This window comes from Schistocerca gregaria, chromosome 5 (genome assembly GCF_023897955.1).
Source record: "Schistocerca gregaria isolate iqSchGreg1 chromosome 5, iqSchGreg1.2, whole genome shotgun sequence".
Classification (NCBI taxonomy): domain Eukaryota; kingdom Metazoa; phylum Arthropoda; class Insecta; order Orthoptera; family Acrididae; genus Schistocerca; species Schistocerca gregaria.
The window spans coordinates 281,653,581-281,672,406 of NC_064924.1; the positions used below are offsets into that span (position 1 = coordinate 281,653,581).

Sequence of the window (18,826 nt, forward strand, 5' to 3'; positions counted from 1 at the left end):
TGTACCGATGAAATTTCAAATCAAGATGAATTATGCGAACACTCTCCCGGGACATTCCGAACACTGCTGGTTCAATGTTCACTGGAGAACGCACACTTCTTGGTTGTCCTGTTGGTTTCTTCTTGAGGGTAGATCCAGTCTCCTCAAAGTTATTAATACAACATTTTATGGCGTGCTTAGATGGAACGGCATCATGATGACCTAAATTATAAAAATTTCTTAACTCCCTCTGAGCCACAACCAAACTGTTATTGGTTTTATAAAACATTTTTATGGCTAATGCACGCTGTTGTCTGTTTCACTGATCCATGATTACTGAAATGGTGGACTGTTTACTCACTAAACTGTCACGAACTCACAGTGCTGCCACCTGCCCATGGCTGCCACTACTCATTTCAAACATTCCCATTATTCTGTCTCTCCCTGTATATCAATGATTTTCCCCAGAGTGTCAAACACGGTGAAACAGTATTGTTTACTGATGACAGTAACATTCTCATTAGTGCAACATCGCCATTAGTACCAAAGAACAAAGTTGTTGAAACACTTGTGCGTGTATGCAGGTGGGGGGACAACAAAAAATTAAATGTAAAAACAACAATAACAATAATATTGGTTTCCACACAAGCAGAGCTCATAGGACGTGTATCACAAAATTCCTAGGGATGCATGTTGATGCGCATCTAAAACGGATTGATTATGTTACTGCCCTTGGGAAACTAATTGCTTCAGCATGATTTAATTGAGAGTAATAAATTCTTTGTGTGGTAGCTCATGTACCTGTACAAATTATGACAAAAAGTAGCATGAGAACTAGTTGCACTGAGTTGTTTAAATCTTCAGGACAGTGATGCACTAAAAAAAAAACGGGTCTCCACATGAACATGGAACCAAATCCAGCCACCACTTACATCTCCACATAAAAAACGAAACAAAAACCCAAAATAGCATGCTATATAATGGAATTAAACTATACAATAAACTACTACATGAGATCAAAGGCAAAAGTGAAATATATGCCTTCGGGATTTTAGAAAAGTGTTTTTATACTGTACAGGATTATGTAAAACAATGGATAAATATTGACAATTGTGCTAATGATTAATTACTGCAATTAAGAGGCATTTAACAATATATTCATTACAACAGTGAAATACAATCTCCAAAAGAGTAACTCGATAAGACAAGAACTCTAAGTACCTATTTCTGTGTACAATTGTGTACATTTATGTATCTCTGTATCTGTATTTTATACATTTACATATTGACAACATCCATAAAATTTACATTGTCTATGGATGGATAAATAAATAAAATAAATTATCTGCTACTTAGTGATAGTGAAGACAGGAGTAAATATCGAACACTGATGAAGAAGCCGAGAAACAAACTTCTGGAAGCACCTTTGTATTGTTGGTTTTTAGAAAAAACACACTGTTGTACCAGATTTATATCTAGTCAAGGAATTCATGAATTGGAAACACAAGGTGAATCAATGTCTGCTGATGGAGTTGGACAAAAATGACTGACTTGTACTTTGTTTGCCGTGCTGCTGAAATCGGATAAAATTGGAAATTGTTACGTCAAAATATTTAACTTCTCGGCAGGAGTGTTCAGTTCTAGTTTATACAAGTAGGAAAGACTGAGTACCAATATTAGTTTGAGCAAACACTACCACGAACCATAAACTGCTCCTCATTGGAAAATCTAGAAACCTCAGATGCTTCAAAAATATCAGACTTTCCTTAATTTGCAAAAACCAACCAACCACATAGATGAACACTGAAATTTTCATTGAGAGCTAGGGCAACACTGTTGCCTGTGAAGTAAAAATTAAAAATCAAAAAAATCAAAATGAAACTGGTACACAAGGAAAAGTCCTACTTTACAGGATAATGCATCAAGCCATCATTCGACTGAACTGTTCAACAGAGAAAAAGGTATATTTACAGTAAAATTTTGCATTCTAATTTGACATCCTTGATACAACCAAAAGATCAAAATGTTATTGAAACATAACACAACTTTATAGAAAACAACTTTTATGTAGACTGTAATCTGTCAAAGACAAAGTGGAAGTAGTTTTGTCAATTTTCAAGCAAATGAGTTTAAAGGAGCATTGTTACATGGGATCTGACAGAGGAAGACTTTGAATCAAGCTTGGAATGGATACTAAAATGGGAGCATGAAAATTCAATTAGCGAAACAAATGATTCTGTTCTGGAGGATATAAATGAGCCAATAAAAAACACAAATACGACAGGAATGTGATGCAGATAATACGAGAGAGTGGCTCACTTGTGACAGTAATTATCAAGTTTTCAGAACATGTTACATGATAAAATTGTTGAAAATGTATTGTACAAAAACGAATGGCAGGAACTGCAAGTAGATGAAACAGAAGGAAATGTAGATTCAGAAAGTGATGCAGGACCACCTGATGTGGAAGTGTTTCAAGCCCTATAAACAGCTTTCAAATGATTAAAAAAATGATACATTTAGTTTACTACAGATAGAATGAATTCCTGATGTAGCAGCAATGAAGAGAAAAAACTTATTTCAAATGAAAATCATAAAATATTTTGAACAAAATTAAACTACAGTGCCTGTCCTATGTGACTTTTGTTAGATGTTCATCAACGTTCCTGTACGTTTTAATGTATTTGTATGTATTTCTATGTGGTTTCACAGGATTTCACATATTTTCACATATGTTTACATATCTTTGCATGTTTCTGTTTGTCTTTATGTATTTTTTAAGCATCTTCATGCATCTGTTCACTTATCCAACACCTCTCATAACCACGGAAACTATATTGCCCATTTCCGTATCATTCCCATTTCCTTTACATCATTCCTGCACAATGGAAATCCACAATGGACCCTTACTCCATTTTTCTGCAGCAATTCCGGAAAGTATCTGTTTCCTTGGCTAAAACCTAATCCCACAGCCTGTTTTTTCAAATGCTGCCTAAACCATGGAATTACACCCCCCCCCCCCCCCCCAGGCCATACTGTAATGTTGCAAAAACATATCTCAATGACACCGGCATCACAAAACCACCTCTGTTCCTCCACAAGGTACTACTACTCTGCAACCCTCACTCCATACATCACATCTCTGAAACTGAATCCCTTGCTCTCCTGCAACCGAAGGAGCATTCCAGACACCACCTCCATATGTTATCCAACCTGCTGACATCCTACTGCCACCTCGCAGCACCACTATCCAACCCCTATCATACCTACCACTATCCAACCCCTATCATACCTACTGTGCTCCTCCTCTTCCACCCCTCATAGCAGCTTAACCCTCCCTAGCTGACCTTTTCAACTTGCCACATCTCCCCCAAAACTCCTAACCAACTGTCCACCAAATCCAGAGCCAAAGCATTCCTGTAATACTGTTGTTAACCTTTCCACCAAAACCCTCAGCTCCACAGAAGTTTCACTCCTTTCCAAAAGGAGTCACCATTAGCCCTCCACCCAAAATTAAGCATGCTGGACTTGTCGAAGACCTCCTTCTCCCGATCACTGCAATGGAAGCACTTCTTTGCCATCAATCCCTCCAACCAAAAGCACTAATTCCAACACCGAACCCTGCCTCTTACAGTTCATACAACCATCCAACTGTGATCCTCTCCCCCCTTCCACCTAAATTCCAAACAGTCACATTCCAGGAATTCCTTACCTCCAATGTAGCCTCACCATCCTATCCTTCCTCAGAACATTAACCTTTCAGTAGAAGAAAAACCAGCCATACACAACCTCAAAACAAATCTAGACTTAATCATCTTATCTGCAGACAAAGACTCCACCACTACTGTGACTACCTGGCAAAAGGCCTCCACTAGTTATCAGACTACTCCACCTATAAACTCTTCCAGAGTGATCCCATTGTAGAAGTCCAACACAAACTCCAAACCATGCTTAAACCCTTAGGCTCTTCCCAAGACATCTCCCCTGAATCCATTTCTCTCCTCACCCCAATGAAACCCCGTACTCCCACTCTACATGTTCCCTAAAATCCACAAACCTAATAATCCTGGGCACTCCATAGTGGCTGGTTATTGTGCTCCCACTGAAAGAATTTAGACTCTCGTTGACCAACATCTCCAATCAATTGCCTGTAATGTAGCCTTTCAAGTAAAAGACACCAACCACTTTCTTCACTGACTCTCCACCCCTTTACTCCCTGGATCTCTACTCGCCACTGTTGACACTACCTCCCTATACACCAACATCTCAAATGCCCATGATCTTACTGCTACTGAACACTACCTTTCCTAATGTCCTTCAGACTCCAAACTCACTACCACCTAATTCCTCATATACCTTATTAATTTTATCCTAACCCACAAATACTTCTCATTTGAAGGAAGGTATACAAACAAACCCCCAACATAGTCACTGGCACCCTCCGATGCCAACCTTTTTATGGGTCATATAGAGGAGACCTTACTAGCTACCCAAACACCAAACCCTAGTCTGGTTCTAGTTCACTGACATCTTCATGATCTGGATCTTGGCCCTGGCCAAGACATTCTATCTTCATTCCTTCACAACCTCAACGCCTCCTCTCCCAAATGCTTCTCATGGTGGTCCTCAACCCAGCTTGCCACCTTCCTAGAAGTTTACCATCCCCCTCTCTGATGGCTTTATGTGCACTCCCGTTCACATTAAACTGACGAACCAGCAACAGTCCCTGCATTTTGACAGCTATCATCCGTTTCACACCGAAAAAACCCTCCCACACAGACCGACCACGCGGGGACGGCATATCTGCTATGACAAAAACTCCCTTGCTCAGTATGCTGAAGGTCTCACCAGGGTCTTCACAGACAGCACTGTCCCCCAGACAGAGTTCGCAAACCGATCTCCTGTGCCATTTCCCCCACACCTCCAATCCTCCAACCAACCTCAAGAACCAGCCACAAAGGAGTCCCCCCTTCATCAGCTAGTACCACCCCGGGATGGAACAACTGCACCACATCCTTCGCCAGGACTTTGATTACCCATAATCTTGCCCTGAAATGAGGGACATCCCACCCGAGGTTACTTCCCACCTCTCCTAAAGTGGTACTCCATCTCTCACACAACCACCAGAACATCCTAGTCTATCTCTATGCCACTCCCAATCCCAACCAGCTGTCACAATGACCATATCCTTGAGGAACACCCAGGTGCAAAACCTACCCAAATCCACCCACCCAGTACTTCCTATTCCAGTCCCGTCACATGTTTATTCTACCCCATCAGGGCCCAGGCTACCTGTGAAAGCAGCTGTGACATTTACCAACTCTGTTGCAATCACTGCACAGGTTTTTATATTGGTGCAACTACCAACCAGCTGTCCACCAGGATGAACGGCCACTGCCAAACTGTGGCAAAACAGCAAAGTAGACCAACCTGTGGAACAATGTGCAGCTGAACAAAACTCACTTGATTTCAATGGCACTGTCCCAGCCATCTGGTCCTTCCCTCCACCACCAGCTTTTCTGAACTGCACAGACGGGATTATCCTTAAAACACATTCTCTGCTCCCATAATTATCGTGGCCTCAAATTACAGTAACATACTGTTCCCCTATTCTCTACCCACCAGCTTCCACCCCCTCTCTCGCCGTCTCACGTGCCACACTGTTTACTTTCAGTCCTCTGCCAATGCATTCATCCATCCTTCGCCCACTCCTCTCCTCTTTTGTTCCCCATCTCCCTGCCCCACAACCTCCTCATGCCTGTTGCCATCCTAGTCCCTGCACACTTCACCAAACAATGTTCGTCACTCGACCCACCGTTACACCCCCCCTTCCCCCTCCCTGCCCCCTCCAGATTGCTGCTTGCATCCCACGTGATGATGTATTCCGGCCCAAGCTGTTGGAGTTGGCGGTTGTGCGGTGTGTGTGTGTGTGTGTGTGTGTGTGTGTGTGTGTGTGTGTGTGTGTGTGTGTGTTACTGATGAAGGCTGTCACTGAAAGCTGTATGTAAGTGCCTTTTAATTGTGCCTGTCTGCAACTTGATGTGTCTTCTTTACAGTAAGTAGCAATTTGCCTTTTCCTACATTGTTGCTATTCCATCCTGGAGTTTTCATGGTTTGATTTTTATTGGGTATTTCATGATTAAGGTTGGGGCATTTTAGTTATTTTTAAAAACTATGCTAGTGTGTTAAAACATTGATTTTTCTTGATTTTAATGAGTTTTAATTTATTTGTGTTTGGTTTGAATAAAAACCTAACATTATGTATTAACCCTGGAAATATATATGGCAATGTGCCTAAAAGATAACAAAGCGTGTGGAACTTAGGTTATCTTTCTAGAGGTAGTAATACAAAAATTGCTTTCCTTCATACAATCGATTATCCATATTTTTAATTATCCAAATGACTTACAATAACAATTACAGTAGTCTCGTTAATCAAATCTCCACTGTAAATAAGAGATTTTTGCTACTCATAGCACATACAAGAGGATGTGTATACATGCACTGGCAAACACACACACACACACACACACACACACACACACACACACACACACACACACACACTATTCTGTAAGTTGCTATCTGAAAGGAGGCCAAATTGTGTAGAAACATCCGTAGTCACCTACCATCTCCCTCCTCAGCCCCATCGCCATCAGGCTCGTCAGCTCCACGTAAGCGGTCTGATGTGCCATTGCCATTCCTGCTGACAGGAAAAGTTCCAATATTCGTACAAGTCTCACTATATACAATTTAAGTAAACAGATGCCTGTGATGAAGAGTCAATCAGTATTTTTAAGGTTTATTTCATTCACAATTAAATATACAGATATTTTAAAATAATGTCACATTTTGAAATGTGCCCCCACCACATTCAAAGCAGAGTAAGACTGTTGCACTACTAACTAGTTTGTAAGAAAAATTAACTTATCATACAATGTTCTCCTCAGTTCCGAGCATTCAAAAAGGTGCCAATCACACTGTTCATCCGTCCAACCTACTCACCCATCTTGTTGCACACATACCATCACTAAGAACCTTCTGGAACCCTGAACTAGTCAAGATACATATTAACGAAAGACAGGCAACTTCTGTAAGTGTAATTTGTACATTCTAACAATAAACCTTTGTTACCCTATTTAACTCTGTTTGTGAAAAAGGAAGATTAGTATTAACATTCCGCTGATGTCAAAATCACTAGAGAGAGAGAACACAAGCTCGGGTTAAGGAAGGATGGGAACAGAAGTCGCTGCTTTCTCACTATATGAGATAGCTGTAGTTCATATTCTATTGGTAGTTTAACATAACTCTGCTATTAACCATTAAGCTAACAGGTATCGTTTAACCTAGATAATCATTAATTTGGAGGAGGAGTGGCTAATAAAGTACGTTTTCAGTTTTCCGGTAACTGGTAGTACTCAAATTCCTTGTATTAAATTAGATGGGAGCACCAAAGTAAATAATTTCGCTGTGAACATTAGACAATGAGGCAAACTTTACATGAAAATTATTTTTTTTTCTAGAATTTTAGTAGTGCAAATCACACATCAAGTGAAATTAATTTTCATTATCCTCAACAAGAAACAGTAAGGCGTAAATGTATTGTTAAGTGAGTAAGAATTTCTAGGATCTTTCCAAAGGCTTCTGCAAGACATATGGTTATCTACTTTACAAAATATTTGTACTACTCACTTATGCTGTGTATAAACACTTTATTTTCTTTAGACGTCCTGCCCTGGAACATGACACCGTAAAACAACAGGGAGAGGAAATATCCACAAATAACCAATGCTCTTGGCTTCAGCTTAACATAAGAGATTATTCTAAGGGCAAAACATGCCGAACTTTGTTTCTTGATTAGTTTATCTATGAATCTGCTTGTCATGCTGATGGACACCAAGGAATTTCACGCAGGGTGTCATGTTTTTTGTAACGTCATTAATGTCTCCTCCTAGTGCCAGCTCATCATGTTTGCTTGTTTGAAATTGCCTTATATGAGTCTTTGTGAGACAAACTGCTAGCTGTGAATCTTTTATAGGCCTGTTCAGCTGTCATATGAGCTGTGTCTGGTAAGGTAAGGATCTTACACTCGATTAGTACACTTGTGTTATCAGCTGATACAATAGATCCACTGTGAACACAATGGAACACGTGATGAAATATCAATGTTTTAAAAACAGTCTATGATCCAATTCAACAATTTTTGAGCAAAGGAGCAACAGATTCCTTACGAAGAACATTTAATAGGGCCTTGAAAGAAATTAGTTTCCTGTAGTGTCTGTTTTTTATATGCTGTCAATGCAGGAAACTTATTTTCTTACAAGAAATTTATCATGACTGTGAACCTTACTGCAAAATTAGTAAAGTGTTTTGTACTGGTTCCAAATAAATTTCTACAGGATACTTTTACATCAACTAACTTATAATCCAGAAGAGACAGGTATTGTGTCCTATTTCGTTAATTCTTCACACTGCGAAAAAAAAAAAAAAAAAAAACACCTGGTAAGTGCAATTATGGTTGGAACAGAAAACCTGATAAAGTTGCGTGTTCTCATTGCGAGCAGAAGCAACATAATTACATTATGCCACAACAAAATCACTTAGTGCGATATACTTTTGTTTTGGCAGCTTGTCAAAGCCTAAAGACTTCATATTTTGTTTTCTTTGTTGTTAACATGGAAAAGAGAGCACCTACTGTTGTGCTTTCAGGCCCATGTGCTGGATTATAAATGACTTCATTTCGATACCTTTTTCAGTGAACCAAAAAAATGAATACCATTGGCTGGTGGGTGGTATCTGGTAAAATGGGCAGATACTCCAATCTCATATTCTATATGGTGTCAATTAGCACTTACAGGTCAGCCATTCCACACATCTCCTCCTCCTCCTCCTCCTCCTCCTCCTCCTCTCAGTCTAGGATTGAGTGACCTGCTCTCCTTTCCAACCTTCCGCAATCAATCACTCTTTCCTAGTTGAAGGAACTGACAGCCCGAAGCCAAGTTTTGTTTTTCATACTTTAAATGTCATTCTCCTCTCAGTCTAGGAGTGAGTTATGAGCTCTCCTTTGCAATCGTTCCCAACCTATCATTCTTCTCTCTGTGAGGAAGGAACTAACAGTTCCAAAAGCTAATTATTATCTTTCTATGTTACATGTGTGTAAAACAGTACTTGGAATTTTGTCTCCTGGAGGTAAATCATGGTCAGCCATTCTGTCTCCCTGTGATGATATACAAGATTATACCTAGACTACTGTACAAATGCCTTGAAACTGGCGGGAAGGAATGCAAGTCATTGTCATCTTTCGAACCAATTACAGCACAGCAACACAAGCTGGTTCTGAAGTTGTCACTACCTTGTAACCGACTTCTACACAAACAATGTATTAGTATGTGACTATCTGCTTCTATAGAGTTGTGTTTGATTTGACTTTCACATTGCTCCTTAGGCGGCCTCTGGCTAAGCAAGCCTAAAGCTTTTGACTTAGCCCTGTATTGAGCCAAAAAATTGACAGCTCTGAACATGAAAAAATAAAAAAGTAAGTAAGTACTGTTTTGCGTTACTGCTTTGACTACAGTTTTTGTTTATTAAAAAGGACCACTAAAAGGACACCATTTGTGAAGTGACAATCTGAGTGCTGTTGAGCGATAAGGCTTCAGAACTGCTACAAAGGACGCGTTAGTTTTATGAGCAAGGCAACAGATTTTTTTCTGTACATGGTCATCCATCAACTCCTACTAATACAGTTTTAGAGCGTACCTAAAAATTCTAGGATTTGGTGAAATAACTGTACTGAGGCAAGGGATTTTGCTTTAAGACTTGCTTCATACTGAAGCAAACCATGTGGAACACAGCCGCTCTGGAGAGAACAAAAAATCTGCTCCGTCTGTAAAGGCTGTTAGTGACACGAAAGTTATTGTCCAGTCCCTAGTAAATGAGTCGGGAACTGAAATTAAGAGTAGCAAAGAAAAAGCTGAAATGCTTAACTCCATTTTTAAAAGTTCCTTTACAAAAGGAGAACCCAGGAGAATTGCCCCAATTTCATCCTCTTACCACTGAAAAGAGGAATGAAGCAGGCACTAGTGTCGGTGGCATTGAGAAACAGCTGAAATCATTAAAATTGAATAAAGCTCCATGGTCTGATGGAATCCCTGTCAGATTCTATACTGAATTTGCAGCAGAGTTAGGCCCTCTTATAAGTATAATGTACTGTAGCTCCCTCAAATGAATAACCGTGCACAGTTCTTGGAAAAGGGCGCATGTCACACCCATCTACAAAAAGGTTAGTAGAAGTGACCTACAACACTGCTGTCCAATATCCTTGACATAGATTTGTTGTACAATCTTAGAACATATTCTGAACTCTGACATAATAAGGTATCTTTAACATTATGACCACCTCAATGCCAACCAGCAGGATTTAGAAAACATCGATCATGTGAAACCCAACTCGCAATTTTCTCACATGACATACTGAAAGCCCTAGATCAAAGCAACCAGGTAGATGCAGTATTTCTTTATTTCTGGCATTTGACTCAGTACCACACCTATACTTATTGTAAAAAGTATGATTATATGGGTTATCATGTATAATTTTTGAGTGAACTGAGGACTTTTCGACAAGGACACAGCATCTTGGATGGAGAGTAATCACCAGATGTAGAAGCAATTTCGGGTGTGTCCCAGGGAAGTCTGTTGGGACCCTTGCAGTTCACATTTTATATTAATGACCTTGCAGACAATATTACTAGTAAAAAAATCAGGCTTTTTGCAGATGATGCAGTTATCTATAATGAAGTACTATCTGAGAGAGGTTGCTTAAATATTCATTTCAGATCTTGGTAATATTTCAACATGCTGTAGACATTGGGTAATTACTCTACTTGACCATAAATGTAAAATTCTGCATTTAAAAAAAAAAAAAAAAAAAAAAAAAAAAAAAAAAAAAAAAAAAAAAAAGTCTACATCTACATGGATACTCTGCAAATTACATTTAAGTGCCTGGAAGAGGGTTCACTGAACCACCTTCACATTTCTCTATTATTCCAATCTCGTATAGCATGTGGAAAGAATGAACACCTATATCTTTCCGTACGACTTCTGATTTCCATTATTTTATCATGGTGATAGTTTCTCCCTATGTAGGTCGGTGTCAACAAAATATTTTCGCATTTGGATGAGAAAGTTGGTGATTGGAATCTCGTGAGAAGATTCCGTCGCAACGAAAAACAAATTTCTTTTAATAATGTCTACCCCAAATCCTGTATCATTTCTGCGACACTCTCTCCCCTATTTCGCGATAATATAAAACGTGCTGACCTTCTTTGAACTTTTTCTATGTACTCTGTCAGTCCTATCTGGTAAGGATCCCACATTGCACAGCAGAATTCTAAAAGAGGACGGACAAGTTTAGTGTAGGAAGTCTCCTTAGTAGCTGTGTTACATTTTCTAAGTGTCCTGCCATTAAAACGCAGTCTTTGGTTAGCCTTCCCCATATTTTCTGGGTGTTCCTTCCAATTTAAGTTGTTCGTGATTGTAATACCTAGGTATTTAGTTGAATTTACAGCTTTTAGATTATACTGATTTATCGTGTAACCGAAGTTTAACGAATTCCTTTCAGCACTCATGTGGATGACCTCTCACTTTTCATTATTTAGGGTCAACTGTCAATTTTCACACCATTCAGATATCTTTCCTAAATCATTTTGCAATTTGTTTTGATCTTCTGATGACTTTATTAGTTGATAAATGACTGTGTCATCTGCAAACAACCTAAGACGGCTGCTCAGGTTGTCTCCCAAACTGTTTATATAGGTAACGAACAGCAACGAGCCAATAACACTACCTTGTGGAATGCCAGAAATCACTTCTGTTTTACTATATGACTTTCCGTCAATTACTACGAACTGTGACTCCTCTGACAGGAAATCACAAATCCAGTCACATAACATGATATTCCATAAGCACGCAATTTCACTACGAGCCACTTGTGTGGTACCGTGTCAAAAGCCTTCCAGAAATATGGAATCGACCTGAAATCCCTTGTGAATAGCACTCAACATTTCATGTGAATAAGGATAGTTGTGTTTCACAGGAACAATGTTTTCTAAACCCATGTCGACTGTGTGTCAATAGACAGTTTTCTTCGAGGTAATTCATAATGTTTGAACACAATATATGTTTCAGAATCCTGCTGCACATCGACGTTAACGATATAGGCCTGTAATTTAGTGGATTACTCCTACTACCTTTCTCGAATATTGGTGTGACTTGTGCAACTTTCAAGTCTTTTGGTACGGATCTTTCGTCGAGCAAACGGTTGTATATGATTGTTAACTATGGAGCTAATTCATCAGCATACTCCAAAAGGAACCTAATTGATATACAGTCTGGGCTAGGAGACTTGCTTTTATTAAGTGATTTAAGTTGCTTCACTACTCTGAGGAAATTTACTTCTACATTAGTCATGTTGGCAGCTGTTCTTGATTTGAGTTCTGGAGTATTTACTTCGTCGTCTTTTGTGAAGGCATTTCGGAAGGCCGTGTTTAGTAACTCTGCTTTGGCAACACTGCCATCGATAGTATCTCCATTGCTATCATGCAGAGAAGGCACTGATTGTTTCTTGCCGCTAAAGTACTTCACATACGACCAGAATCTCTTTGGATTTTCTGCCAGGTTTCGAGACAAAGTTTCATTGTAGAAACTGTTATAAGCATCTTGCATAGAAGTCCGCATTAAATTTCGAGCTTCTGTAAAAGATTGCCATCTAGGTGATTATGCGTCTGTTTAAATTTGGCATGTTTGTTTCGTTGTCTCTGCAACAGTCTTCTAACCCGTTTTATGTACCGAGGAGGATCAGCCCTGTCATTTGTTACTTTATTTGGTATAAATCTCTCAATTGCTGCCGATACTATTTCTTTGAATTCCAGCCACATGTGGTCTACACTTATATTATTAATTTGGAAGGAGTGGAAGATTGTCTCTCAGGAAGGTGTCAAGTGAATTTTTCCATCTCTTTTTTTGAATAGGTATATTTTCCGTTTATTTTTGTAGGCTTTGTCGCTACGACAACCCTGTGTTCACTAACCCCTGTATCCGTTTTGAGGCTCGTTAGTAACTCAGGATTATTTGTTGCTAAGAGGTCAAGTGTGTTTTCACAACCGTTTACTATTTGTATGGGCTCATGAACTAACTGCTCGAATTAAGGATCCTATGGCTATAATACCAATGAGTCACTGTTGGAATCGACCAACTCATACTAATACCTGGGTGCAACACTTTTTAGGGACATGAAATGGAATGATCTCATAGGTTCAATCGTGGGTAAAGCAGGTGGTAGACTTTGGTTTATTGGTAGAATACTGGGAAAGTGCAATCAGTCGACAAAGGAGATTGCTTTCAAATCACTCGTGGGACTGGTTCTAGAATACTGCTCAAGTGTGTGGGACCCATACCAGATAGGAATAACACAGGATATTGAGTGTTTACACAAAAGGGCAGCACGAATGGTCACAGGTTTCTTTAATCCATGTGAGAGTGTCACAGAGACACCTAAAGAACTCAACTCGAGGATTCTTGAAGACAGACAAACGACCACGAGAAAGTCTATTCACAAAGTTTCAAGAACCGACTTTAAATGATTAATTAAGAATATACTACAACCCCTAATGTATCACTCACATAGGTATCTTGAGGACAAGATTAGAATAATTACTGCAACACAGTAGCATTCAAACTATTATTCTTCCTGTGCTCCATACATGAATGGAGGAGCATGAAATCCTAATAATTGGTGTAATGGGAAATACCCTTTGCAATGCACCACACAGTGGTTTGCAGCATGTAACTGTAGAATTGAATTGGAGTAACTTTAAAACTTACTTTTTTTTTTTTTGCGCCATAACACACATGGAAACACTATTATGTGAAGGACTTGCTATGCAGACATCACCTCATGGAGGAAGAAATTAGACTACATTGTTGGTTTTATTAGAGAAGCATATATTATAGACATCATTATAAATTAATATGAATGTTAATGATTTCTCTTGATGATGACAATGACGGCACCTGTTCTGACACCTATGTGAAATGCAGTGATGGAGAACTGGATGGAATTGCACCACTAACATTGTAAATTGGTGTGTGTAAATATATTCAGAATTAATTCTTTCACTCTGCAATGGAGTATGCATGTGTTACTTCATTTCATTCTACAGATGTCAACAATGTTTATTTGTTATTCCTACATTTACATTATTATAGTTCATTTTATATACAGCTATTACGGTAACAATTCTGAGCAACTTTTAACTTCTGTTTTTATTTACTTAATCTACAGTTTCATATATTATCAAACACTTTCTCTGTAGTAGTTTTCTCCAGTATCAGAAACACATTCTTTGTTAAATTTATGTTTACATTATTATGTGAGGTATTAGAACACTGTGTTTGTAACCTACATTTACAAATATACTTGAGCTATTAGATGTGGCTGCGTGCAGTAATTTCTCATATATTATCCGCAGTAAAATAACTGACAGTGACAAGAAATGCAACAAAACTTAACAAATTACAAAACTATTGACAGTACTGACCGAGACCGTGGCACCCAGACAGGACTAGGCGATCTATCGGGTCCGTCAGGTACTGGATCAGGTGGTGTCAACGTTTTAGTGCGCTGCAAGGCAAGCCTGATATCCCTGATTGCCGCTTCTACTGACGATGCAGAAGTGGCTGACCCACCAGAGCTACCAGATGCAGAGCCAGTGCTCGTTGACGCGGATGTAACGTCCCCCGGAACTGCAATTGAGCGGTGTGGCTGAGGTGCAGGTGGTGGAGGTGTAGCCTGCATCTGTGGTGAGGTAACAGCAGTAGCCACAGCAGAACCTGCCACAACAGTATCACATAAACCCCTTTAAGTTCATGTAGTATCTGACAATTCTAGTCCATCTGCAAAAATAGAGATAATTAATTCATTAATTTAATTAATTAAGTTAATTTAACTGATTAAGTTAATGTGTTTGCCAGTTATTTGGAGGTGGTTGTAAACTGGATGAAACCAAATGATGTTAACATTGGAAAGTGAAAGTACATGGCCATGTATAACCATCATATCATTTGAGTGCTTACATCCCATACAGTCACATAATTAGAGGATATTTGTAAGACAAATCTACAAGCATAATCCAGAAAGTAATCATCTAGAGCATATTCCCACTGCACAGTTCAATATCAGGCTTTTACCTGAAGCTAAGCAAGATGACCCGGGTTTGAGTTCCGGCAACAGCACAAATTTTAATTCACTTCTTCAGGTTCCAACGTTATCGTGTTTAAAATGAACTGTCTGATACACAGCTGCAACTACGGTGAGGTCAGAGGTGGGACAATTTCAATTTATCAATGTTCAGAAACTGAAACTTGCAGAAAATTACCATTTACTCGTAATACAGTTACTAGCAAAAGTAATGTGATAAAGTGGTGTTTAATGATCAACAATGGATGAACAAATGAATGTGACTGAACTCTACTTCAATGTCACCATTCATCACAGGTGATTTGAATATACAAGTGAAGAACAAAACAGTCCAAGACATATGCACAATCCTGAAAGAGTTACACCATTCTTCCTGAAATAGTGTCTGAAAATTTAGCAAAATTTGAGCAAGATGGGTTCCTGAGCAAGACCAAGAGTTGATCACTGAGTGGAATCATCATTCATCACGCAAAACACAGTGATAACTTAACGAGAGAAGAAGACTTCTTAGACATAAACTCAAAGCAATTTTTTTTTGTCTGAAATGGTGTCCTTTTGGTGGTTTTCATGACAAATAGCACTACAATCAAGGAAGATCAATATTGTGATTTATTTGTAACAGTCTTTGTTGTGCCTACCTGCAACACTGCATCTCCGCTATATGGCGAGTACAACTTCCCCTTTCATAATATTGTTTCTTTCAGAATTCTTTCTTTCTTCGCAATAATGCCAAACCTCACACTGCTATTGAAACCAGATAATTGCTGGCTCAATTTGAAATGGAAAATACTGATCACCCACCAAAAATTCAGACTTTTCTCCAAGCACTTTTCATCTTTTCATTATGCCTGAGGAGGCCCTCGGTGGAAAACATTTTGGAGCAATGCTGAGAAGAACAGTGAACAACTGACTTAACACGATGGCAGCAGTCAACTACTACACAGAAATATTAAACGTCAAGGACACATAAGGAAAATGGTTGAACAAAGGAGATTATTACGTAGAGAAACAAATTAGCCTTCTATTTTGTAAGCGACATTTTTTTTACTAAATTATGTTTCTTGAATTTATTGAAGTTAAACGGTTTTTACTCTGAATTTTCCTCAGACCCTCTTTTCATTAATAATGGAACTTTTAACACATTGCAGTACAGGTGTCAGGAACACTGACTGTACATTAAATATGTCAAGCTTGTGCATTTTGGATTTTTCAGCTCGTTGTCACTTAGGTCATTTCGTGATATTTCTCTCAGTTCTTGCGCATAATTGCGCATTCCGTTGTCAGTAGTGGAAGATTTAGATGGTTCATATGACTCGCAACAGAAATTTTTTTATGGAATTTCAGAACAATAACCGATCAAAGAAACTGAATACAGCAATTTAAACATTAAGGATTGAGTAATTTCATAAATGCACAATAGTTCAAATAATTCAGACGAGTCAAAACAGCCCTGGAGAGTTACGATTTAGTAACACCAGGAGAAAGGATGATCTTCACTATGCAGGGTTAAATCTGACTTTGGCACAGAAGGGGGTAAATTATGCTGCCACAAAAGTCTTTGGTCGCCTACCAAACAGCATCAAAAGCCTGACAGATAGTCAACCAACATTTAAAAATAAATTAAAAGATTTTCTAGATGACGACAACTCCTACTCATTGGCTGAATTTTTAGATATAAATTAAGGGAGGCAAAAAAACTAACTTAAGCATTTGTGTCATGCAATATTTTGTGTGATGTAACATCTTGTGCAGACATCTTTCATTAACCTGACACGTTCCACATCATTACGAAGTGTCGTATTCATGATCTATGGAACAGGTATTAATCTAAACTAATCTAACATATCAGGAGTCATCTACTATGAATAAATGTCAGCACTTATGGATTTTCTACTAAATCTTGTTTCAAGTTTCCTTACAACTGCAACAATCTTAAGTCCATGTGCTGAACTAGTCAATATCCTTGAGTTCCATGAACAAGAGCGGAGGACCTATTTTCTCGCTTATATAGTGAGCAGTGGTACATGTAACAATGAGTATAATTCCTTTCAAACTAGGTATCTGCTTAGTATGTTCAAAAACATTGGCTGCAAAAAACTAGCTGTTCATCCCAGGAATGAAATGTGATAGAATGACTATGTACTGTTGGTATTCAGCATCTGTATTTAGAAAAAGAGAGCCCTATAATATGTGCTGTGACATTCTGAAAGACCAATGTTCTAGGTCTGTTTCACTATTTTCTCTCTCAGATGATCTGTGGATTGTTGACACATGCTAATAAGAAATATCATGTAATCTAATGAATATTAACATCCAAATCAGTAACCAACAACCAGCAATAGGTAACACAGGTGTTGACATGGACGTTTAGACCACCATAAGCTTTTCTGCGTTGTTTACAGACCTGGTAGCAACCTTCCAGATGGTGACGGCGATGGCCCATGCCTTCCACCTGGGCCAGTACCGCTGTCGGCATCAGAGGCATGACCAGATGACAGCCCATCCTCTAATACAGGCATTGCAGGCCTCGGAAGAGGGATACTGGAACATGGTCCTTCTCCACTGCTGTCCAATCCTTGTCCTACAATGGTTTCTGGTGCTGGAGTAAGTGATAGTTCACTGTCGAGATCACCACAGTTCGAATCACAATCTGTAGTCTCTGGAGAAAGAGTGAAGTTCCGGCTGTGGCCAACCTGCAGTCCAACCTCTGTGTCTCCAAGGTCTTCAGTTGAGCCCGAACCCGCTGCAGAAAGATCTGCCTGACTGCCCTGCAGAATGAAAACAGTTTTGTTTTTAAATTGCCATACTTCATATTGGAGAGAATTTTCTGACATTATATCAATTACCGATAAATGGCGAAATAAATATTCAGTGAGATACTTTCAAACATATTACAAAGCTAATTATATAGCAAAACTTTCTCAGAAGCATACAGCTTATCCATTGACTTATGTGCACAGAAGTATTTTTGCAGACAGTAATAAGTTATTGTAATACTGGAAGGGCAGTTCAGTGATTACTTGTGTTAGGTTAGACAAACATTTTTTGCATAGTAGTTCCTTCTAATAATTATATTTTTCCTGATCTCCTGGCTTCTTTTTTAACTTCTCTAAATATACAAAGTGTCAGGCTCAATAAAATTATCCTGTCAAACAATGGAAACTCCAGGTAGGAATATAAACAATGTAGGAAAGGATGGACTGCTACCTACTGTAAAAAAGACATGTCAAGTTACACACAGGCACAGTTATGAGAGACTCACATATAGCTTTCAGACACAGCAGAATGCCCAAAATGCTAGAGTTGGCAGTCGTGTGGTGTGGTGTGGTGTGTGTGTCCTGAAGAAGGCTATGGCTGAAAGCTACATGTTAGTGCCTTTTAATCATGCCTGTCTGTAACTTGATGTGTCCTCTTTACGATAAGTAGTAATCTGTCTTTTCCTACATTTTTAAGATTCTCCATTCTTGACAAAGACCTCCCTGAAGCAGAATCTTTAGTCTATAAGCCATTTCTTTGCATTTGGGAACAAGAAGTAAGAAAGTGCAAAGTCACTTGAAACAGTGGTACAGCACCAATGCATAACACAATTCATGC

General features: G+C 38.9%; 1 protein-coding gene across 9 annotated transcripts in view; it reads right to left on the minus strand.

The window, feature by feature from the left end:
* LOC126272172 (uncharacterized) overlaps positions 1 to 18,826 on the minus strand; it is a 483,755-nt gene that overhangs the window by 197,632 nt on the left and 267,297 nt on the right. For all 9 annotated transcript variants that reach the window (XM_049974815.1, XM_049974816.1, XM_049974814.1 and 6 more), the window contains 3 exons: positions 17,637 to 18,000; positions 14,574 to 14,865; positions 6,609 to 6,682 (listed from right to left, as the gene is read on the minus strand). In XM_049974815.1, coding sequence (XP_049830772.1) covers positions 6,609 to 6,682; positions 14,574 to 14,865; positions 17,637 to 18,000 — 730 coding nt within the window. The remainder of the gene's footprint in view (positions 1 to 6,608; positions 6,683 to 14,573; positions 14,866 to 17,636; positions 18,001 to 18,826) is intronic.